This window comes from Chaetodon auriga, chromosome 18 (genome assembly GCF_051107435.1).
Source record: "Chaetodon auriga isolate fChaAug3 chromosome 18, fChaAug3.hap1, whole genome shotgun sequence".
Taxonomy (NCBI): Eukaryota; Metazoa; Chordata; class Actinopteri; order Chaetodontiformes; family Chaetodontidae; genus Chaetodon; species Chaetodon auriga.
In genome coordinates, this window is record NC_135091.1 from 22,983,138 (window position 1) to 23,008,486 (window position 25,349).

The 25,349-nt window shown below is 39.3% G+C and overlaps 1 protein-coding gene and 1 pseudogene across 3 annotated transcripts; one reads left to right on the top strand and one right to left on the bottom strand.

Annotated features, from left to right (window-relative positions):
• Positions 1-5,214: 5,214 nt before the first annotated feature.
• LOC143336736 (THAP domain-containing protein 6-like) lies at positions 5,215-7,764 on the bottom strand (annotated as a pseudogene). The gene is made up of 5 exons (XR_013078545.1): positions 7,685-7,764; positions 6,214-6,406; positions 5,965-6,072; positions 5,368-5,578; positions 5,215-5,300 (listed from the first exon to the last, which is right to left on the bottom strand). The product of XR_013078545.1 is annotated as a THAP domain-containing protein 6-like (transcript).
• A 9,124-nt stretch (positions 7,765-16,888) lies between these two features.
• LOC143336788 (uncharacterized) lies at positions 16,889-23,955 on the top strand. Of its 2 annotated transcripts, XM_076757130.1 has the most exons (6): positions 16,889-17,292; positions 19,284-19,355; positions 20,511-21,493; positions 21,689-21,850; positions 21,941-22,036; positions 23,208-23,955. In XM_076757130.1, exons 3-6 carry the CDS (start codon positions 20,531-20,533, stop codon positions 23,517-23,519), a joined length of 1,533 nt encoding a protein of 510 aa, XP_076613245.1. In that variant the 5' UTR covers positions 16,889-17,292; positions 19,284-19,355; positions 20,511-20,530; the 3' UTR covers positions 23,520-23,955. The 2 variants fall into 2 exon arrangements, with proteins under 2 accessions (XP_076613245.1, XP_076613244.1); XM_076757129.1 differs by having other exon boundaries at positions 16,889-19,355.
• Positions 23,956-25,349: the final 1,394 nt, after the last annotated feature.

Sequence of the window (25,349 nt, forward strand, 5' to 3'; positions counted from 1 at the left end):
AGATTTTTCTTGTATTTCCTTGAATGCTAGGGGCTTAAGAGATATCACTAAGAGAAAATCTATTTTTTTTATTTTGTAAGGGCGAGAAAGCAAACTTTATTTTGTTACAGGAAGCGCACTCTAAACCAGACGATGAAAAATTCTGGATTAACCAATGGGGGGATAAAATTATTTTTGATCACGGCTCCACGAAATCAGCTGGACTGGCCATTCTGTTCTGTAACTCTCCTGGTAAATTGGTGACCTCTAAATCCAGCAACAACGGTCATCTGTGTTTTGAACATTGACAATCAATATAGTATACTTGCTAATATCTATGGCTTCAACAACCCTGCTGAAAACAAATTATTACTTACAGAGCTTTCTGATAATATTGATAATCTTAAACTTACCTATCCACTTGCAGATGTAATTGTGGGAGGAGATTACAATATGGTTTATGATGAATATCTGGACAGATATCCTTCTAAAAGTCAACACAGCTCTCATAACCCTATCCTATCTCATTTCTGTGGCAAACATGACTTAGTTGACCCCTGGCGCTTTAAACACCCCGAAATTGAAAAATACTCCTGGTTCAAACCAAATAATACATTAAAATCCAGAATCGACTTCTGGTTAATTTCTACCTCAATGATACATTCTATCTCAGACTGTTGTATGTCAGCAGCTCCTTTATCAGATCATGCTGTTATTAAGTTGAGTTTTAAACCCCCTGGTAGTAGATATAGAAACAAGGGCTACTGGAAATTCAATTCAGCCTTATTAAACTGTCAAGTATATTGTGATGGTATAAAATCTCTAATTGCTGAAGTGATGGCTGATGATGCTATAATTTCATATATTGTGGGAGTTTTTAAAATTTACAATTTGAGAATTTTTCATCCATTTTGGGAAATCATTTAATAGAAGTAACAAACTAGCAGAACTTAGTTTAATTAAAGAAATAAACATCTATTGTAACATGGCATCACCAACGGATAGTGATAAACAGAAATTATTAACTCTGCAAACTAAGCTTGATGAGATTTATCTCAAAAAAGCAGAAGGAGCCTACATAAGATCTAGAGCTAAATGGATAGAAGATGGTGAAAAAAGTACAGCTTATTTTTGTCGTTTAGAAAAAAGAAGACAAGAGAGAAATTCAGTTAAAACCTTATTGATTCAAAACCAACTATGTACAGATCCAACCTTGATTACCAAGGAAATAACTTCTTTTTACAGTAAATTATACTCATCTGCCTTTTCTGCAATGGATTCAGACTATTTCTTCAACCACATTAAAGATCTTATCCCCTGCGTGGACGAGGAGTTTGCAGAGTTATATGATGCTGATGTTACTTCTTTTGAGCTGGATAAAGCAGTAGACAGCCTGTCTTTAAACAAATCTCCTAGCTGTGATGGCCTAACATCTAATTTCTATAGGCACTTTTGGGATGTTTTAAAACGTCCTTTTTTTCTCATGTTGAAGGAAGCAACTGAGAAGCTGTCATTTCCTCCCACTATGAAACAAGGAATTATTACTTTAATCCCCAAACCTGGCAAAGACTCCAAAATGTTAGATAACCTTAGACCTATTACCTTATTGAATACTGATTATAAAATTGTAACCCTTGTTTATGCCAACAGATTAAAAAGTAATCTAGACAAGATAATAAGCGACTTCCAATCTGGATTTATGAAAGATAGATCTATTGATAACAACATCCGTTTGGTGATCTTTCTCCAGGATTATAAACATTTAACAGAAGATGATAGTTTTATTTGGGGCTGAGCCGTATCCGTTACGGATAAAGCATTTTTGACGAGTACGAGCATGAAACTCGTCACTATCCGTGCTCGTGCTGAAGGAAAATCCTCATAGGGTAACTGACTGTCTTCACGCTCTGTGATTGGCCAATCACACACAGCGCCCGCCCCTCCCTACACAGACACGTCTCTAGCTCACGTTGCTCTTTTCAGTAGTGATGGGCACGCCAGTTCTTTTAGATGTACTGAATCACTAGAATCAGTTCACTAGAAAGATTCGTTCAAAAGATTCGTTCACTGAATCACCGAATCATTCAGTGTTTGGCAGGAGGAGCCTGCGACTCCTGAACTGATATACGGCTGAACGGTTCAAGTTTCAGTTCAGTTCACAGCTTCCAGGACCAGGAGACGAGAGTGTTGTGACTGTGTTGCTTTGACAAACACATTTGTAAATATAAAACTATGTATAACTATATTATAAATCCTGATGTTTTAAGTGTCCTATCCTATGGTATGCTATTTAACTGGTCTACTCGGCAAATTGGGCTCAGTGAGTGATCCGTTCACTGAACGTATACCCCACAGTACATTCAGTGAAGGATTCACACTGAATATGCACCGTTCCCTCGCAAATTGTCGCAATGAGATGATCAGACAGTCACGCGTTTTCTCAAACTGCGGGTTTTATACACTATTTGTTACATGCTGTGTCCTACTGTACTGTTGTTGCGGTGGCAAATTTAGCAGAGTTTAAAAAAAAGTTAGTTTTCTCCGAGGTACACTTGAACACAACACATCCCCATCTCCCTCTGTCGCTCCTCATTACTGCCAGCATAACGTTTTAAGTTTGTTTATCTGGAAACTAAATCTGTTAAAACAACGGGGAACAACGGTCGCCATGAAAGTGTATCCCTCAGAGGAAAATGATTCAGGAGAGTGTAGTTCACTGATTTATATGGCAAGCCGTTCCTGCCAGAAATACGCCACATTCAGTCGCGTTTCAACTTCATTACGGCGTAAAAAACAGCGTTCTTTTTGCGCATTACGGTGTAAAAAACGGCGTAAAATCTGAAAAAACGGCGTTTTTTACGCCGTAATGAAGTTGAAACGTGACTGAATGTGGCGTATTTCTGGCAGGAACAGCTTGCCATGGATTCATGCGTCGGTGACGCGGCGCAGTCGGCGCGCGCGGTCCCTCCCTCAAGCGATTCGTTCGTTTCTCAGTTCAGTTGAACTGTCAGCAGCACCGCCTGCTGACAGTTCGTTCGTCAAGTGATTCGTTCCTCTCTCAGTTCAGTTGAACTGTCAGCAGCGCCGCCTGCTGACAGTTCGTTCGTCAAGTGATTCGTTCGTTTCTCAGTTCAGTTGAACTGTCAGCAGCGCCGCCTGCTGACAGTTCGTTCGTCAAGTGATTCGTTCGTCTCTCAGTTCAGTTGAACTGTCAGCAGCGCCGCCTGCTGACAGTTCGTTCGTCAAGTGATTCGTTCATTTCTCAGTTCAGTTGAACTGCTGACAGTTCGTTCGTCAGCAGGCGGCGCTGCAGGCAGGCGGCGCAGCTGACAGTTCAAGTGAACTGAGAAACGAACGAATCACTTGAGGAAGTGATGCAGTTCAGTACGTTCACTTAAAAGATTCGTTCTTTTGAATGAAACGTTCGCGAACGAGACAACACTACTTTTCAGTACTCCTTAGGTTTTCTTCAGCTCACTTCTGCTTCGGTTTGTATGATATGTCAAGTTACTTGGTGAACTTGTTTCTTAATGTACGCGGTGCATTTGACAAGATAGAGCTGAAAACGGCTCGTGTCGCTTCGGTCACTGCCTCCACTCTGTTTTTTTTTTTTTTTTTTTGTTACCGTCTGCTTGCTCTTAGTTTGGCTGGTGATATAAAGTCAGTTGGAAAACTTTGCTCATGCTGAACGCGGTGCTTTTGAGAAGATTACAGTGAACAAGGCTGACATATTATTTCCCTGTTAGCCATCACTGGATGTTTGCATGAATCACCAAGCTCACACAGATCATAAAAAATAAACAGTCTTACAGACCACTTACACACATACACACGTATAGCTGAACACACAAAGTAGCCTATATTAATATTTTTATTGTATATCAATAGGCTCTGTGCGCAAGCCTCGTGACGTACTTCCGATTCCGCCTGAAATCGGCAAACCAGTTTCCGGCTTCCCTCTCCAGTCAAAACAGCGCTAAAATGAATACAAGGAATGAAAAATGAATCAACATCCACGAAAGAAGACGAAGTATAATGTGAGAGGGACTTTCAAGTTCCAGAAGACGGCGAATGGCTCTAATGAGCACTGTTGTGTGCCACTTTGTGCCGGCTCAAGTCGCTATAACAGCGACCTTAGCTTCCACTGCTTCCCGAAGGACACCGAACTTCGTGCACAGTGGCTGCAGAAAATATGCAGGACGGGATTTTCGGTAACTCAGCATACGAAGGTATGCAGCCGACATTTTGAAAATGACCGAATTCGAAATACCCCCAAAGGTAGACGGGTTTTAGCAGCAAACGCAGTGCCAACACTGTTTGAATGGAACAGTTACACAGCAACCAAGACAAGAGCCGGTGTTTGGGATCGCCGCCCTCGACTGACATCAAGCCCAGAAACATCACCTGTGCCCTGATCTTTGTCTGACACTGAAATGGACATAAAGTCAACACAGTTAGCACAACAAGTAACAGTAAAGAACATACGAAGCAAACACAAAACTAAAAAATTAGCACGTTGCTAACGTCAGCTAGTCAGCTAACGTCACCAATAAATCACTTATCCTCGTACTGGTGAACGTAACTAGAGATGTAGAGACGAAACCCTTTTCCCCGTTTGCTCTTCGGAGCAGGGGAGTGGGCATCCACGATACGATGAACATCGTTGATAGATATCTTTGACAGATTTTGCAGGCATCTTGTAAAGTTCATTGTGATGACTAGCTGACGTTAGCAACGAGATCTTATAGGATTCCTATAGACCTTTTTTCGTTAGAGTATAAAAGTACCAAACCAGGGTATGTTTTTAAGTTGTTACAGCTATCAATGTATGCAACACTGTTATTGTGATGATAAATATTGAAATATTAAACATCTGTTTATAATAACCAGATCCTGAATTTTAGATGTGACGTGGGTATTCTGAATAAAGAGCACAAACATTTACATTTCACTTATTTTGATTAATCATTTTCATATTCAATGATTGCTGAACATATATACATACATATATCTATACATATATCTGTACAGGGGTGGCACTGATGAACATATATACATACATATATCTGTACAGGGGTGGCATTGATGAACATATATACATACATATATCTGTACAGGGATGGCATTGATGAACATACATCTATACATATATCAACAGGGGTGGCATTGATGAACATATATACATACATATATCTATATCAATATCCATATCTATCAATCTATACATTTATACAACTAGCCTTGACCATGTAAGTGGAGGGTGATGGCAAAATCCCTCTGGTCTTTGGTGTATTCATGGCTCTGTTTTGAAAGGAGGTGTACTGGAAGATGTGAAACACAGTTAGCAGTAAGATCAAATTATCTCCAAATTTTGTATTTTCATTTTACCTGAGTATGTATCGAGCTGCTCTTTCAACTCTTCATTTATCACGTTCTTCACCCTGAGATCCTCCAGAAGACCATTCACAGTGTTCTTTGCCCTCCTCTCTCTGTCCTTTGCATACCTCCTCTCTTTTTCCAGACTCTCCACCCTATTCACGGCTTCCCTGAGTCTGGCTCTCACATCATCATATGATGAAGGCAGAGCATAGGAGCGGTCCTAGTACAAACAAGGATGAAAATGGTACATCATTACATCACTCAGTGACAGTCTGTAACATCTCTACTGGTACAATGTGCTGTCCAATGTCCCACATTCTTACATTCTTAGTTTTAGCTCTGCTCAATTGTACTCCCAGCAGCGTGTGTGTGTGTGTGTGTGTGTGTGTGTGTGTGTGTGTGTGTGTGTGTGTGTGTGTGTGTTTGTGAAGGTTCAATTGCAGATTCAATACTGGCATGTTTCAATGTATGTGCATATGTGTATGTGAGTCTGTCTGAAAGAGTGACAGAGAGTAGTAGGTGTTGTAAGGGCACAGGGGAGTGACAAGAAGTTTGAATATAACCAGCTTGCAGCTGTTTGAAGCATAGCTAGCACTTATTACTCACAGCACTGGGCACAGGCAAGGGTTCGGTCACCTGGACAAGCTGGGAACAGTACGGTGACAAGGTCTCCTGTGCCTTCTTTGAGGTCTGAGACGTCCTGGTAACCAACGGCTAAAGTGAAGGATGAAATATAGAAATGGTCTCACAGTGTAAAACTAAATACATCACTGACTCCTTCACATTCAGAAAGGGAAAACATTGTTAGCATAGTGTGGCACTGAATGATCTAATCCTTACAGCCTATACACCTACCCTGTGGAGATGAGCTGGGAAACTGAAGACAGAAGGAAAAGCTCCGTCTCTGATCCTGACTGTCTGACCTGTCCTGTCAAAATCCTCCGGTCTGAAGTGTTCACTGCAGAGCACGGATGACTGACTAGCAGAAAACCCTTCCCGCCGGACAGCTGTTTCCCACTTCTTTCTGAGCTCTTTATTTTTGGGAAACCTACAGAGTATATGAAAAGTTAACCAACTAACAACAATCAGCGTTGTTACTTCGGGCCACTTTAGTCAGGAAAGACTTCATTATTCGGAAGCTGGTTTCGCGCGGGAATCCACAGTATTTATATGCAGGACTTCATGTTATAGCCACAAAGTCAGCATATTCTGTACGTAAAGTTACGTTATAATGGCCACGTACAATTGTAACCCAGTGTTATTTTATTGTTAAAACTTTTATGTTATTTTCATTTTCTAGTTAATGTGAGTCTTTCATCACAGTGCCGGAAATGGCAGGTTTTCACTAAGTATTGTTTTTTTCCCCAATTTACTGTGAATGCACCGTAGCACTGCACCTGGCAGCTCGGTCGGAGAGAGGAAAAAAAACTTTTTTCACCTTCTCTGAGAGTCGGATGAAGAGACGATTCAAGAAAATAACAGTTTACCACTGACAATGTTTTTTTTGTAAGCTGTGGAGTGATATGGTCGAGTCCTGTGATGATTTAAGCCGAGGAGAGTGTAATATTGTTGAAGAATATCCTGGCTGTTTTTTTTCGTTGATAAAATCACTTTAAGGAGTGAGCTGTGCTATCCGTGGACTGGATTCCGCCTGAAGAGTCTGCAGAGGACGTTCTGGATCTGATGGCCACCTGTTTTCCAGGAGGGTGGTAGGACAAAAAACGGATTTCCTATTTCCATTGGACAATTTGTGTATTTTTATTTCATCTGAGACCTCAGACTTTTTTTTCATTTTTTCATTTGAGTCAGGCCTGACACACACACACACACACACACAAAAAAAACCTGATGCATCAGAGGAAAAAAACACTAAGAAATTGGACAATTTAAATCCTAACGAGAAAAAACTGAGTGCAACAAACTGAAATGGACAGTGTGAACTGCACAAAAAAAAAAGAACAACCTCAATGAGCAGTATTGAAACTGATAACCGATTGGTGACAGAGGTCATTCAACTGAATTGAACTGTTTTTTTCTGTTTGTTCCATCTGTTTCTTTTAGTGAGAATGGTTAAAATTTTGACAATACATGTTCTACCTTTCTACTAAAGTAATTGTCAGTCCCTTACTGTGGTTGGAGGTTTCTTTTCACTCTAAGCAGAGTTACCATTGCCAATCTCCTTATGAATTCTAGTCATTTGAGCCCTGTGTTGTGTAGATTTAGACAGTTTGTGTTTCTGAAAGACCAAATTAATTCAGATTTAGATTCTTTTCCTGACTACACAGAAAAGGGGTTACACAATCAAAAGTTTTTTTTTCATTCTTACCTGTGAAAGGTAATCCCTTGCAATCGAGTTTGGAGTGTAAACCTGTTGGTACATTTCCACACTGCTCAAGAAAGCGGCATCTTCTCTGCTCGCTCTTGCCACATTCAGTATGGTGGCAAGGTTGACGTAGGACTCCAGCGCTCAATGCGGCATCTACGTGTATATGTCTATGGATACGGATACAGATAATTTAGATGGTTGAACAGATACAGATACAGATACAGATACAGATACAGATAGTGGTGTACTCGTTCATCCCTAGTTTTATTGTATTTCTTGATTTTTACAAAGCTTTTGATTCTATTGAACACCCTTTTATTTTTTGGTGTTTAAAATGATTAGGATTTGGGAATAAATTTCGATCCACTGTAGAGTCTCTTTATGATAATGCAAATAGCTCTATTTCGTTACCAGGTGGTAACATCACCAAGATTTGCTATCAAACGTGGGGTCAAACAAGGCTGCCCTATCTCTCCATTTCTCTTTATACACAGAAATGCTTTCTATTTTTATTAAAAATTCAGACATTGCTCCTTTAAATGTTATTGGGTTACCTGTTACCTGTTACCAGCTTGCAGATGATACAACCATCTTTATGAAACATCTAACAGAGGGCTTAAACTTAATTTGAACAAATGTGAGCTAATGCCTATTCATCAGTGTGATTTAACAGAAGCATACAACATTCCTATAAAATCAGCTGTTAAATATTTAGGAATACACATATCAAAAAACCCAACTGAAAGAGAAAATATGAATGTATGGAGAGTAATAACAGAATGTCAAACTAAACTTAACTCCTGGTTGTTGATAGACATCAGTTTACTAGGTCAAGTCTTTCTTACAAAGATGGTAAGCATATCAAGATGCATCTATCCAGCATATTCTTTTGCCATGCCTAACAGAGCTATTAAGAAGGTCAACCAAATTAATTTTGATTACATTTGGAAGAAAAAGATGCACTATATTAAGAGAACAGAGATGACTAAGGAATACAAGGATGGGGGCCTGCAGGCCATTGATTTTGATTTCATCAGTGGAACACTGAAAATCAACTGGTTAAAATCTTTCCTTAATAACATGAGCTTCTGGTATCATATCCCCAGAGAAATCTTCAAAAAACTTGGAGGCATTGATTTTCTGCTAAAATGCAATTTCAGTATTCAGAAACTTCCCGTTAAATTATCCTCATTTCACCGGCAAGTCCTTTTGTACTGGAAACTTTTGTATAATCATAATTTCACCCCGCACAACACACCGATATGGAACAATAGATGCATTGCAGTTAAAAACAAGTTGTTGTACAACAAGGACTGGATGGATAAAGGTATTTGATCTTTAGTTCATTTGACTGAGGCAGATGGGCGGGTGATGTCATATGAAAGTTTTTGTCTTAAATATAATATAGTAGTCGATCGTAATTTCTATGCATCCATAATGAAAGCCATCCCTAAGCCTACTTTAAATTTAACTCAGGAGATGGTTTTGAACTCAGCTCTCATCACTCCTAGCTTTCCACATCTTGTTGGAAGCTGTGATTTTGAGAATTTTAAAATTCCTAATAAAACAATTAGAAAGATGTTCGATGATATCACTCACCCTTTAATGTCTTTTAGAAATTCCATTAAACAAATCTTCTCCAAAGATGATATATATTCTCTTTGTTCTAAATACTTAAAATTCCCCATAAATCCAAAAGCAAAAGAAATGCAATTCAAAATCTTAAATGGTGTGTACCCATCAGGGGAACTATTACGACAGAGATTTGGTTTTGAAACAAACAATTGTGTATTTTGTAATGATATTGAAACTTCTGATCATTTATTTTTTTCAATGTATGTTTTCTGAAGCTTTATGGATTGATGTACATGACTGGATACACACAAAAATTGGACTTGAACCCTTTTTTCGAAGGGACGTTATTTTTGGTATTGTCATGCTCAACAAAGAATGGGACTTTCTGGTAAACAATATTTTAATTCTTGGAAAATTTTACATTCACAAATGTAAATACATGAATGTAAAACCTAAATTTAATGTGTTCTATAATGAAGTCCTTTCCTTCACCAAAGCCCTGAATGTAATGAAAAGTAAATGTGCAATGAAACTTTTCTACTTATTAGAAAAATACGATTTACAACAAAAGCCCTATAGCTGATCCTTTTATTTTATTTTATTTTATTTTATAGAGATGTTATTTCTCATACTGTATTTCTAAGTTGCTCTTATCTTATGCACCTGCTCCTTTTGAAATGTAAAAAAAAAGAATGCCATGTTGTTTGTACATGATTTGAATAAAGTTTAGAATTAAAAAAAAAAAAAGGCAAGCTGTGCATGGGTTGTGTGAGTGAGTGAGTGAAAAATGTCGCAGTACAAACGTGAAGACGAGTTACTTCTTCTTGTGTGCCTTCTTTAACTGCAATTTACCTCCACGAGGGGTATTATTGCCGCCTACTGTTTTTTATTCCAACTGACACCTCAGACTCTCTGAGTAAGTTAACTAATTGTATAATACCATTTCTGGTAGCTAGTGCCATTTTTATGTCACAACACTTAACCACTGATAGTAAACTCAACATTTTGGTTAAAATCTAGTAATCTTACTTTGTTATTTCTAGTAACGTATGCTATTTGCTTTTACAATATATGAGTGGTTTTCCTGTTCCCTCATATGGCGAATTTGAACATGTTTTTAGAAAAAAGTGCAACACCACTGCAGCTGCAAAAGAGAGGGAGACGGCGTGGGAGAACATTGCTGATCGGGTCAATGCGTAAATTTAAATGTAGTCCCTTTCCAATCACAATAATATTACAGGGGAAAACTGCTTGGATGGTAGCTCATTAATTTATTTCATGTAGGTGCAATCCCACGGGGCGCACCTGGCAGCAGCTTAAGATGAAATATAAAAACATTTTTCAAACAGGTAAGACCTCGGCATAATTTAATGGGGGTACCTCATTTTGATCATGTTTTACATTGTAAAGTAAATATTAAGTGGCTGTTTGACTGTGCAGTTGTTTTATCCCCAACATAATGCTGTTTTCACACACATAATTGTCTTCTCATCTATATCATATTCTGTTAAATAATTAAGCCTATTTAAACTAACACAGACTTCTGCTCAGCCAACAGAAAGAAGGCAGATGCCCGTAAAAAGGGTGGTGGCCCAGCACCGCCACCTCTAACGGAGGCAGAGGAGCTGGCCCTAGCCAGAATTTGGGAACGCCAGTGGCTGAGGGAATCCCTGGAGGGAGCTCATCTTCAGAGTTCACCCCCCACGACACAAGTGCCTTTATAAAATGTAATATGCCTAGGCTTATATATCTTTTTTAAGCCTATTCATAAAAATATTTATTTGCCCGCCTGGTGGAGCCCCCTCACGCCACAACAGACCTTGTAACTGTAAGTAGGCAATACTCCAAAGACTTTGCCAAATGGTAGTTTAAGTATACTGAAACATATCACTCATCTAGGATGAAGAGCACGAGGAAACTGTGTCTGCTGTCTTTACAGAGGGGGATCCAGAAAGGCCTATAGAGGTAACATCTTGATATGTTACTGATAGTTCTCTTCCCATTTACATTTCTTAACATTCAGGTGGAATGTAGAGTGTGACATTTAGCCTACACTGAAGTATTAACACATTCTCATCCTTTTTAACAGCACTGTAACAAATTTCCCTGTTAAATTACAGTAAACTACTGGCAGCTACACACTGTAAAACCTAACAGTGCATGTTAATAAAAGAAATAAGTTTACCTAACTCAAACTCTGAAAAAAGTAAGAGTAAGTTATTTCCAAGAATTAAACTAACTCAAAAATGAAATGTTGATGTGACAACTCAAATGCTTTGGGTGCACTTAAAGTTTTGGAGCATTTAAGTGTTGGTGATGTAATTCCATTTCATTCCATTAACTCATTTTCTATAAGTTGTGTTTATACTAAAATAAGTCCTGTTGACCATGAGCTGCCATTTAGTATTTTTTATTCTATCGTTGTCGTTTTGGTTCAGAAATCAGTTTATTCTGAACAAATAAACCAGAATGCATAAAACAAATAAAATATAATAAAAACTAAGCTCTCATAAATCTGTCAAGCTGTTCTATTTTTTGTAAAAAAAAAAAAAAAAAAAAAAAAAAACAATGTAAAAAAATATAATAGCTTGACATATTTTCTCTATAAAATTTTTTTTTAATTTATAATATATCTGTTGAGTGACACACTTTAGTTTATGTACTCAGCTTTACAATAACAGATTGAAGGTAATAAGTTGTGTTTGTGTTATCTCTTGCTGAACTGCAGTTCACTATTTATGCCACTATGTGTCGCAGCCAGATAAACCAGAAGTCAATGTCAGGTTGACACATGTTGTGTTAAGCCACACCCTTCTCCCTGTGCGAGGAGAGAGTCAGTCATGTTCAGTCAGTAGTGGTCAGTAATGGGTTATGCTGCACCTGCATTGTGAGAGACAAATAAATATGCTCAGATGAGCTAAAGAAAGTTTTTTTTTCTCCGTCGCCTCCTTCTCCGGGTTCAGCGCAAGAATCACCGCGCCGTTTAACAGGTTATGGGCCCAGGAGCAGCTCGGAGAGGAGCTTTTATGTGGATGTTTTTGTTGCTGAGAGAAAGTAGCGACGCACAGCGTGCTAACGGCTAACAACAAGCATCATGGAGGCTCGAGGAGCAAGCAGGCTACCTCGGCTCTTTTTCGACGGAGATGAAGCTAAGTACGAGTTATGGGAATCTAAAGTGCTGGGATACCTGCATTTATCTGGACTAAAGAACACGGTTCTGGGAGAACCAAACACCGAGGAAGAAAGAGCAGCGGACAGTAAGAAGAATGCTGACGCTTATGCAGAGTTAATACAACTTTTAGATGATAAAAGCCTCTCATTAGTTATGAGGGAAGCAGCAGACGATGGAAGAAAAGCACTGAAAATATTACGTGAGTATTATGCAGGGAAGGGAAAGCCCCGCATAATTAACCTGTATACAATGTTGACATGGCTGCAGAAGACAAGCAGCGAAACAGTGACTGACTACATTATCAGGGCGGAGGCCGCCATTACGGCGCTGCGGAACGCAGGTGAAACTTTCGGCGATGGTTTGCTTATTGCTATGGTTTTGAAAGGACTTCCTGAAAGTTTTAAACCATTTGCCATACACGTTGCAAACAATGAAGATAAAATAACATTCACAGAATTCAAAACTAAGCTGAGAAGTTTTGAAGCTACAGAAAAGTTAACTGCAGCAGAATCGAGTGACAATGTGATGAGCTCGGCAGCGAGGGCCGGACGGGGACCCGTGAAGTCAAGCGCGCGAGACAGAAGGAATGACGACATTGACATTGTGTGTTTTAAATGTGGAACTAAAGGACATCGCGCTAAAGCATGTCGACAGAAGACGTGGTGCGGCCATTGCAGGACTGACAGCCACTGTGATGCCACCTGCAGACGTAAGAATAAACAGGATGGAGCAAGAAAAATCGCAGATGAGAGCGGCGGCGGACCTGCAGCGGAAGCAGAGGATTACGCCCTCAGGATCAAAGACGGGAGCATGGGGATTGGACAGCAGCCAGCGTACAACATCCAGGATAAAGGTCTGATGGTAGACACTGGTGCTACCTCCCATATTATTACTGACATAAACAAGTTTAAACATTTTGATGACACTTTCAAGTCTGAAACGCACTGTGTGGAGTTGGTTGATGGCACTCTGTGCAGGGGCGTGGCTCAACGGAAAGGGGACGCAGAGGTGTTCCTGATCGACAACACTGGGCGGAGATGCAAAGCAACGCTGAGGGGCGCGTTGTTTATACCATCTTATCCCCAGGACATCTTTTCGGTGAAATCAGCCACAGCTTCTGGTGCAACGGTGATTTTCAAACAAGGAGAGGACGAACTAAGACACAAAGATGGTACCATTTTCAACATCCATGTGAACGGTAAATTGTATTATCTGCACACTGAGGTTGATGGTAATGATAAATGTAATACCTGTCACGACATGCAGACATGGCACGAAATCTTAGGACATTGCAACTATGATGATGTACTTAAACTACAAAAGGTGGTTAATGGTATGCAAATTAAGGGCAAGGCGGTTAAGCCTGATCAAGAGTGTGAAGTATGCATACAGGGAAAATTTGTGCAAACTAGGAGTAGAGACCCTGACGCAAAAGCTGATGCCCCACTGCAGATGGTACACACAGACCTAGCTGGTCCCGTACCTAACGAGTCTATTGATGGATATAAATACGTGCAGTCATTCACTGATGACTATTCAAATGCAGTGTTTGTATATTTTCTCAAGACAAAAGCTGACACAGTACAAGCAACTGAAAAGTTCTTAGCAGATACTGCTCCTTATGGAAAAGTTAAATGTATGAGATCAGACAATGGAAAAGAGTTTATGTGCAAAGACTTTCAAACTCTACTAAGGAAAAACAATATCAAGCATGAGACATCAGCGCCCTATTCACCGCATCAAAACGGCACAGCTGAAAGAGGCTGGCGTACTCTTTTTGAAATGGGGAGATGTATGCTCATTGAAAGACAGCTACCTAAATGTCTCTGGAACTATGCTGTTCAGACGGCAGCCACAGTACGAAACAGGTGCTTTAACAAGCGTACGGGAAAAACCCCTTACCAGATGTTAACAGGAGAAATGCCAAATGTATCAAAAATGCAAAAATTTGGATCTGAATGTTACACATACAGACAGATTAAGGGAAAACTTGACTCCAGATGTGACCCGGGACTTTTTGTAGGTTATGACAAAAGCAGCCCTGCTTATTTGGTTTACCACCCTAACACTGAGAAAGTTCAAAAGCACAGGCTTGTAAAATTTGTGCACAGGGTAAATGTGGAAAAACAAACCCAGACAGTTGAGACAGAACAAAGCAGTGACAGAGAGGACTGGACAGGACATCCTAGGGATGACAGAGACAGACAAGAGGTTCATGAGAGCACAGAGAAATCTCAGGGGCCAGGTGTAAGAAACAAAAATGTAAATGATGGTGCATCTGATGTTTTTGACAGCAAAGAGTCAAGTGAGACAAATAACACATCTACAGGTAGAAGATACCCTGTGAGGGAGCGGAGAAAGCCTGATCATTTAAAGGACTTTGTAACTGACAGGGAGAAAGGTGATGGGATTAATTTTACCATTGATTACTGTTACAGAGCAATGTGTAGTGTCCCACACACATTCAAAGAAGCCATGGAGTCATCTAACTCAAAACAATGGGTTAAAGCGATGGACGAAGAAATTCAGTCATTAAAAGAAAACAACACCTTTACTCTGACTACTCTGCCAAAGGGCAAAAAGACAGTGGGGGGTAAATGGGTTTATTCTATTAAAAACGACATTGATGGTAAAGACAAGTATAAGGCAAGGTTTGTTGCAAAAGGTTATAACCAGAAAATGGGGGTAGATTATTCTGAAACTTTCTCCCCAACAGCAAATCTAACAAGTGTGAGAGTATTGCTATAAAAAGCAGCGCAGGAGAACCTGCTGATCCATCAGATGGATGTCAAAACAGCGTATTTACACGCTCCCATTGACTATGAGATCTATACAGACCAACCAGAAGGTTATGAGGAAGGTGAAGGTCTTGTATGCAAGCTGGAAAAATCATTGTACGGCTTAAAGCAATCTGGCCGTAATTGGAACATGGCTTTGAATGAGTGTTTAACTGAGAATGGTTTCAAACAAAATCCAGCAGACCACTGTGTCTATGCTAAAGAGACAAAACAAGGAAAAGTGATGATGATCATCTGGGTGGACAATTTAATTATTGCCGCCAGCAATGAAGACATGATGAGAGATGTAAAGGAGATGCTTTCAGAAAGATTCAAGATGAAAGACTTGGGCATGCTTAAACATTTTCTGGGCATCAATTTCTCTCAATCAGACGGATGTGTGAAGATGTCACAGGAAACATATGTCAACAAGATACTGGAAAGGTTCAATATGGAAAACTGCAAGCCAAGGGAAACCCCTTGTGATCAAAAAACTGTGTTACACAGAAGATGCTGTAAAAATGTGTGATGTTAAAATGTATAGAGAGGCAGTAGGCAGCCTTATATATTTGACAACATGTACACGACCAGACTTAAGCTTTGTGGTAAGCAAGCTATCACAGTATTTTTGTGAACCAACTGAGGAACAGTGGGTAACTGTAAAGCATGTATTACGGTACCTCAAAGGCACATCAGACAAAGAGTTGTGTTTCAGAAGAGATGACAGTGAGAAGTTAGGTCTAGTAGCCTATAGTGACGCAGATTGGGCTGCAGATACCACTGACAGGCGAAGCACTACAGGTTACTGTGTGAGCCTGAGTAAGAACAGTTCTTTTGTTTCATGGAAGACTAAGAAACAGCCTACAGTGGCACTCTCAACCTGTGAGGCAGAATATATGGCTTTGGCCTCAACCATGCAAGAGTGTATCTATCTAGAACAGCTGTTGGAAAACATTGACAACTACAAGTACACACAAACAGTAGTGTATGAGGATAACCAGGGAACTATCGCCCTTGCCAAAAACCCTGTAAGCAGACAGAGGTGCAAACATGTTGATATTAAATATCATTTTGTAAGATCCATTGTAAACGAGGGAAAAGTAACTCTGGAGTATTGCGCCACTGAAGAGATGGTCGCGGATATTATGACAAAACCTGCCACCAAGGCAAAACTGAAAAAGTTTGCAGCTGTTATGTTTGGTATCTGAGAGAGTGGGGGAGATCCACATCTGTATTGTTTACCAGTGTATATAATAATACATGTTTCTTTTGTTATTGTGGTTTCTGTAAAATATCTCCAACCTGAGTACAAGTGGGGGTGTTGAGTGACACACTTTAGTTTATGTACTCAGCTTTACAATAACAGATTGAAGGTAATAAGTTGTGTTTGTGTTATCTCTTGCTGAACTGCAGTTCACTATTTATGCCACTATGTGTCGCAGCCAGATAAGCCAGAAGTCAATGTCAGGTTGTCACATGTTGTGTTAAGCCACACCCTTCTCCCTGTGCGAGGAGAGAGTCAGTCATGTTCAGTCAGTAGTGGTCAGTAATGGGTTATGCTGCACCTGCATTGTGAGAGACAAATAAATATGCTCAGATGAGCTAAAGAAAGTTTTTTTTTCTCCGTCGCCTCCTTCTCCGGGTTCAGCGCAAGAATCACCGCGCCGTTTAACAATATCCAAACGAATTGCCCACCACAACTTGATACAATCTCTGTAACTGGTCAGCTCTAGTTTTTTCAGCTCTAGTTGTTTTTTACTGTGTCCCAACTTGAGGCGATCGGACTCAACCTTTTCTGCATCCAACGTGTTCGCACCGTTTGCACACGGCACTGACGCCACTCCGCCACCAACTTCAACCTGACAAGAACCTGTGCAGACGAAGCGGGAGGCAGGAAGACGTTTCTGCTGGGATATATTTAACCTGTCTTTAACGTGGGCTCCACAGTGCACAGCTTGTGTCTCTCCACCTAACGAGGTGACGTCATTGTGTAATTTTCCTGCTGGTTTTGAACGAGTTTTACTTCGGCGAGCTGTTTTTTTATCGGACTGTGTGGATTGAAAAACGAGCGCGCTGGAGTGAGGGTAAGTTAACATTAGCTAACACTTTTCAAATGTAGCCTACTAACGGTTAATGTTAGCTAGCACGCAGCGTGGTTCAAAAAATAACCGTCGTGCTTTGTATTTGTTGCAGTTAAGTTGCATTCGTTTAAGAAAGACGTCTGCGTAACGTTATATCTGTTAAACTGCTTGCATATGATGTTAGGTTTCAGGCCTCTGGTGTAGCTAACCTGAATTTAGCAGGAGCCTCGACTCCATTTGCCACTTTCCATAATGTCTCTGCTGGCTGATAACTGCCGATAAAAGAAAATTCATTTTGGTCCGTGAGAAAAGTAAGTTACTTCTCTGCAGTTGACAGAAAAACGTGTTTACCGAGCAGCTTTGTGGAAGGACATAATTGTTTGATGAAAATATGTGGAAATGTAAATTATGTGAGTTTTCTAGTTGCTTGAAAATACAGTTATTAAGACATTACAGGCTCTATCATGGGCAGTATTCTACAGTTTCCCCATTGCCTTGCCTGTATACCAGTTGCATGTGCACATTTACCACTTTTAATTCACTGAAAGTTCACTTGTCCAGAAATCATTCTGCTAGAAGAGTGGTAGGTGGTGACGGTCATAATTTGATGTTTGACCGAGCATTTCATTGCCCTGTTTGTGAATTTAAACAGCCATTTGTGGAGAGGGAAATGTACAATCATCTAAGGGGACATTTAAGAAAGAAGGAAATGGTGCCATGTCCATTTACAGCTTGTACGTTTAAAACAAATGTTTACTCCACATACAATGCACACAAATGCAGAGAACATCAGAATGCATCAAACTATAATGTAGCAGTTGTAGTGCAAAACGTTCCAGATGTTTCCCAGGAAAGTGACATTGAACATGATTCCGTGGAGCTATCACATGAGGATGAAACTGCCCCAGTAGCAGGCAGTAGCACTGAGGGATTAGCAGAGCAGCTACAGTACAATCTGGCTGCTTTCTTTCTGAAAATGCAAACTATTCTCCATGTATCACAGAGGGCAACACAGGAAATAATTGAACATATTGATCAGTTGTTTTCACTGTCTGAACCTGTTGTCAGAGAATCTGTTATCAAAATACTGAAAAAACATGACTGTTCTTTCACCGACACACTTGTAAGTGAGATTGTCCAGGCAGTTTCAGAGAGTAATATTTTGCATAAGTCTGTTACCTCTGAGGGACCACTCTCAACAGCTAAGAGGAGGAAATCTTATTTTGAGGAGAAGTTTCCGTATGTTAAGCCTGTAGAATACCTAATTGAGTCATCACAACGCACCTACATGTATGTGCCTATACTCACATCTTTACAACAGTTGTTGCAAAAACCTGATGTACTTGAGAAAATCAAAGAAGCAACATCACACATGCCTGGACAGTATTTTTCATATCGAGACGGCTCCCACTATCAGGAAAATCTGCTTCTTTCAGATGGGGGTGAGAAATTATCAATAATTCTTTATATTGATGATTTCGAAATTGCGAATCCTCTAGGGACATCGAAAAAAATTCACAAAGTATGTGGAGTGTACTGGACATTAGCTAACATACCAGTTAAGTATCGCTCAGTCCTCCATTCCACTCAGCTGGCCATTTTGTGCAACGCAAATGATGTACGACAGTATGAGAAGGTTTTTGCACCTCTCTTGGCTGATCTAAAAACACTTGAAGAAGTAGGTGTCTACATTGAAACATTGGGTGACTGTCTCAAAGGCACAGTCTACTCTGTTGTGGCTGATAACCTTGCAGCCCATGGACTCGCTGGATTCTGTGAGAGTTTTAGGACTACATATTTCTGCAGATTCTGCCTTGCCACCCAGACAGAAATGCAGAAATCAGATGCCATGACTGGTGGTTTTGAAAGGAGAAGAAAAGATTCCCATGATATCCTGGTTCAAGAAATGCAGACAAATGAAACTGTGGAGAATTATGGTGTAAAACAGAGTTGTGTTCTTTCTAAACATCTCTCCTATTTCCATCCCATTACAGGATTTCCGCCCGACGTCCTCCACGACTTGTTTGAAGGAGTGGTCCCTGTGGAGCTGGCACACTGTTTGAAAGGTTTGATGGCAAAAAAATATTTCACATTGGAGGAGCTGAATAAAGCAATCCTGTGTTTTCCCTACCAGCATTCTGACAAGGTTGACCGCCCTCATCCAGTTCCTCAAAATTTTGCTAGTCGAGGAACAATCGGTGGGAATGGGCATGAGAACCACACTCTTCTGAGACTGCTACCTGTTTTTATTGGCTCCAGAGTGCCAGAGGGGGACAAAATATGGGAGATCTTGATGGAATTGAAGGATATAGTTGAGCTTGCTGTTTCTCATAGTTTCACAGATGATACCATTCAGTACATGGCCAGCAAGATTTTAGATCACAGGCAACTCCTTCAGGAAGTCTTCCCCAACTTAAGACTGCGACCAAAGCATCACTATATCGAACATTATCCTTTTCTCATCAAGTGCTTTGGTCCTCTGGTGCATCTCTGGACGATGAGATTCGAGGGGAAGCACAAGGTTTTTAAGAAGATTGTTCGTGACACTCACAACTACAAAAATGTATTGAAAACATTGGCAGAGAGACACCAAAGCATGATGGCATTCTATCTGTCATCACAAAGATTTTTCAAGCCACCAGTACAGACTTCAAACATGGAGTCTGTCTTTATTGAAACATTGCCTTTTGATACACATCCAGTAGTGTCAAGCATCACAGACAGCAGCAGTGTATATGGCACAAAACAGGCAACCATTCAAGGCACAACTTTTGTGATAGGCATGTTTGTATGTACGGGGACACATGCTGCCTTGCCTGAGTTTAAAGAGATCAGAAACATATTGCTCATTGGAAGTGAGATCTTTTTTCTGTTAAAAGACTATGAGACCTGGTATATTGAGCATTTGCGGTCATATGAGCTAACGGAACATACAAGCAAGAGCCATTCTGTGAAATCTCTGAGTCAATTAACTGACCAGATGCCACAGATTGCCTACAAAGTTTCAGGCAGGCTAATTCTGACAACTAAACATTTCATTTCAGTGTCTGAATAAAGGATTGTTTAGTAAGCATCCTAGTGTCAGAAAACTATTAGCTGGACTAAATGTGTGTTTAACTTGCTGCACACCAATAAAAATGTGAAAGTGAATATATTGAAATGTGTTTAGCAGGAGAGCATTGACATGCATTTTCCTTTCTTTCTCTTTTTGTATGTTTCAGGCTTCCCCAACACGGTTTAAATGACAACTGATGTCCTTAAACTAAGAGTCATCCTTGATGACATCAATGCAGAGAGGCTCATTCTGCCCTCTCGCCCTGAAACTGTACCAGCCTTCATATCTGAAATGAAAGATAAGTTAAATCTGACCTATGACTTTCGCCTTCAATTTGAAGACCCCGAGTTTAACAATGCTGTCAACAATTTAGTTAACATGGAAGACCTACCAGCTAAGGCAACCATTAAGATAGTTAGAGTTACTGAGTCAGATCTCAGTTCCACAAGCACAGATGACACTTTGTTATTGTCAGACAACACCGACTCACCAGAGCGACTGTGCCGATGGCCAGCCATCTTTGTTGTTCCAGCGTTCTCGTACGAGGTGGAGTATGTGCTAAGAGAGGGCAACTCTGACCTGGGAGAGGGAAAAACTTTCAGGTTGACCAGGGATCAAAAGCATAACATACTAGATGTCATGGCTGCTGAAATATATAGGCACAAAGCATATCCAAGTACCAAACAGATTGGCCTGGCCGCAGAGGCTCTGGTGAGCAAATACCCTTGTCTAAAAGAAAAGGGATCCAAAAAAGGATATGAGGGCTGGCAGAACAGTTTGCGCTTCAAGATGGGCAACTACAGGACCAAATTGAGCAAGGCTGGCATAAAGGATGTGGCTGTAAATGCTGGAAAGCGTAGCAGGAACAATCCAGAGGGTGCGGCATCCAGGGCCAGCATCAAAAGACCCAGAAGAGGGGAAATTAATTTCCTTCCAAACTATCCCCAAGGAGAAACGAGGCAGACACTCGAGATGCAGAGGCTTGCAATGGTCGAGCAGTTCAAGAGGTCATCGATGGAAAGAGACATGGTATCCATCCAGCAACATATGCAACGTACCTTTGCACTCAGACGAGAAGAGATTGTGGATTTAGCTCCTCCAGTTGTTGAACTGAAGGACAGATGGCCTGCACTCTTCTGTGAAGCCCAGGTGAGTAGAAACTTACAAATAATACTCAAAAATGTTCAAAAACCTCTATAAATAAAGTTTAAAAAAATACTGTATGCATGTATCACCAAAGTCATCATTAATTTTGAGAAGATTTATTTGCCAAGTCTGAGAGAGAGACAAATTGTTTTTAAATGAGCTAATAAACTTGCCTTACCTTGTTTTTTCTTCATGCAGCTCTACAGTGAATTCCACAGGATCACAAACCTAAATCTGCCATCTACATTCTATGCTTCACTCGACAAGTACACACCTCAGCTGCTACAGCTCTACAAAAAGAGGAAGACTGGCTCTTTTGGACAGAAGATGGATGCAATTCTGATGGCATTTCAGGAACAGGTAATCTTTTATTTTTATTTCATGCATTACATTATTGAGTGTCAACAGTGAACACTAACATCACTTGTATATGCTGTCTTTGTGCAACAGGACAAAAATGATATCTGTGCAGCTCGAACAGCAGCCCTGGCAGGCCTACCACACTACCTGAAGGAGGATTCAGCAGAAGTCTTCAGAACATGCAAGGTATTTGTGTGTTCTGCTTCTCGATGCTCAATCAGAGCATGTGAGGATATATCAAGCTGCGAACATAATATTTTAAATATAATTTCAATATCTCGTTCTAGAAAACAAACTCTTCTCTCATGATTGTAGTAAACTTCATTAACAAGTCCTCTCTTACTTAAGCACAATGTAATGCTGTGTAGCACTTCTTAAAATGCACATTTGGTACATGTGAAAAGGTGACACTCATTTTACTTAAAGACAGTATCAGTAATGTGTAAATCCACAAAAAGAAATCCATTCAGTGTCTCCTGATCTCTTTTTGTGTGGACAAGTAAATAATCAAACCTTTGATTCAGCTCAGTAACTTTAAATAGTAATGTATGAGGGTAGATTTGTGTTTTTATTATTCAATCAAAAAAAAGTTGCTTTAATCCCAAAAAATATTTTCAATAAAAAAAACCATCACTTCAATGAAAAAAAAATTTCAATCAAAGAAAAACAGTGTTTGAATGCAAAAAAATATTTGAGACCCAAAAAATTGCATTTGAACACTTTTGCTTTGATTGAAAAGGCCATTTTTGATTGAAGTTAGTTATTTGATTGAAAATTATGTTTTTGATTGAAGTCAGATTTCTTGTATTTGGGCCATATTATGGGTAGGATATTTGTGTCTTTATTATTCAATCCCAAAAAATACCATTTCAATAAAAAAATATATTTTCAATTAAAAAACCTTTACTTCAATAATAAAAAAAAATTCAGTCATAGAAAAGTGTTTGAATGCATTTTTTTGGGTCTCAAATATTTTTTTGCATTCAAACACTGTTTTTCTTTGATTGAATTTTTTTTTTTCATTGAAGTGATGGTTTTTTTTATTGAAAATATTTTTGGGGATTAAAGCAACTTTTTTTTTGATTGAATAATAGACACAAACCTACCCTCATAATAATGCAGGGGGAAAAAATGAGTGTGAACTACTTGTAAACATGGTTGAGCCAGAAAAAACTGAGGATTATGTTATTGCAACTAATGGGTTTTACAATAAGACTGAGTTATGAAACATTACATTCCTAAATTAGTTCATTCAGTTATAGTTTAGAAATTCTTTCTTCAGTTTTTTAAACGTTCAGACTTTAAGTTTTTGTAAAATTATATTCAGACATTCCTTTCACCATTTTTTTTTTTTTAGGAGGATGACTTGGAAGCTGCCCAGGAGGGAGCAATGGCGCTGGTGGCAGTGGTGAATCAGGAAGAGGTGCTTCAAGTTCCCTTTGAAACCCAGCAGGTGTCCATTGTTCTTGAAGATATGGTTGTCATGTCACATAGATCCTGGACCGATTCACTGGTGATTTTGTTTGCATTGGTGTATGCACTGCATTTGAAGTACCCAGAAAAGCTCAGCGGCTTCTTCGAGTTCATTCAGGTTATCCTCCTTGACCTGGATGATGGCAGGAAGCAGCTTAGGCCTAAGCTACAGGCCTTAAAAAATGAGCTGGAGTAAAGTTGTCGTAAAGCATTGTTGTCAGCAGTTTCTAAACAAACGTCTGAGCCCCAGAGAGGATTAATAAGGTATCACCAGTTTCAACACTGTTAAGATAATGTGATTGTTTGTGAGAGGCAAGGCTGTTTTGATTTTGAGTGTTAAGCATTCAACGAAGTAAAACTTTTAATGCTTTATAAGTTTACTATGCATGTGTCACCAGTTTCAACACTGTTGAAGATACTGTGATTGTTTGTGAGAGGCAAGTCTGTTGTGATTTTGGGTGTTAAGCATTCAACAAAGTAAAACTTAATGCTTTGTAAGTTTACTATGCATGTGTCACCAGTTTTGACACTGTTAAGATACTGTGATTGACCTGAGCCCCTGAGAGGCAAGTCTATTTTGATTTATTTTGGATGTTAAGCATTCAATTTAATAAAACTTAAGTTTTGATACACATTTTGAGTTTGTATTGTATTATTGTATTTGAGTTAATAGAACTCAAATCGTTCAAGGCAATCTGTTTCCTCAAATGAACTAAGTTGTCAGAACTAGAATGTAGTAATACATGTAGTGTAGTCATTTAAGTTACTGTTATTCAATTCTGATGACTTCAATTAACACATTTTAAACTAGTTTGTAGAACTGTTACATACAAGTGAAATATACTTATAGGTATTAAACTGAATAAACTGATAATTATAACTTAATTTACCCAAGTGACTGTAACAATAAATACTTGAGTTACTAGAACTTAAACAATTAAACTACAGAAAAATATTTGATGTAAGTTTGCCAACTCAAATGGTTCAAGGCACTCGGTTTCCTCAAATGGTTTGAGTTCAACTAACTCGTCAGGTTTTACAGTGCAGTTGCCAGCTTTAAACTGTTATTCTACAGTGTGCCTACTGTGATCTACATCAACAGTTTATTACTGTAAAACTATAACTACTGTGCTGTAGAGAAAATAAACATTACAGTATTATACTGTCAGCTCTTTGGTCACCATTATACTGTTATTTTACAGTTCCTACATTATTCTAAATTAACAACTTAATACTGTAAAATTATGTTAAATACTGCAGAATGTGATCTTTACAGTGACCTAAATGTTTTACATTTAAAAAAACCCTGAAATAATAATAATAATAACATATGGAATAATACATGAAAATAGCTACCACAGAAATGGCTCAGACAAGAGATGGCCTTACAATATTAAGCATTTATTATAGCTGAACATTTTCAGTATCCATAAAATCCATAACATTACTTGGTTGTCATATTTTTTTCTGGAACTATGACAAGAGATGGCTAACATTACATTCATTAAACTTTGTTTTGTCCTCACAGGGCAAAATTGACCGGGTGTGGTTTGACTGTTTGCAAAGCATAGAGAACAAATAATCAGCCAGTTCAACTTTATTTAACTTTACTACTTGTTTTTTTTTCCTTCCTCCTTCCTCCCTTCACCCAAAGATAACGGTTGGGTTAAAGTCACTGCATCAATTGCATAGCAGCTAAAAAAAAATATGTAAAAGTTAACTTCATTACAAACATTTCATAATGATAACAACCAAACATCTCAAACAGGTTCTCAACAATGGTGTGTTGCAACAATGGATTGAGGTATACTGGTTAAATAAAGCTATACTGGTTAAATAAAGCCCTACTCAAAGTCCATCAAATTTTTTAGGAGAGTGGCCACATGGGGATTCACCGTTGTTGCCTTTTTGTGGACCAGCTTCCCTGTCTTCTTTGACACCACCTTCCCCTGGCCGGTCTTGCTTCCCCTCTCGGGATTGATACCAATGAGGCGCCTAAAATGAAATAATAGACAGTACATAAGAT

Coding starts and splice junctions, on each gene's coding strand:
- LOC143336788 (XM_076757129.1), top strand. CDS start 20,531: ATGACAACTGATGTCCTTAAACTAAGAGTCATCCTTGATGACATCAAT. Junction 21,494..21,688: donor CACTCTTCTGTGAAGCCCAG/GTGAGTAGAAAC, acceptor TTCTTCATGCAG/CTCTACAGTGAATTCCACAG. Junction 21,851..21,940: donor TGATGGCATTTCAGGAACAG/GTAATCTTTTAT, acceptor TTTGTGCAACAG/GACAAAAATGATATCTGTGC.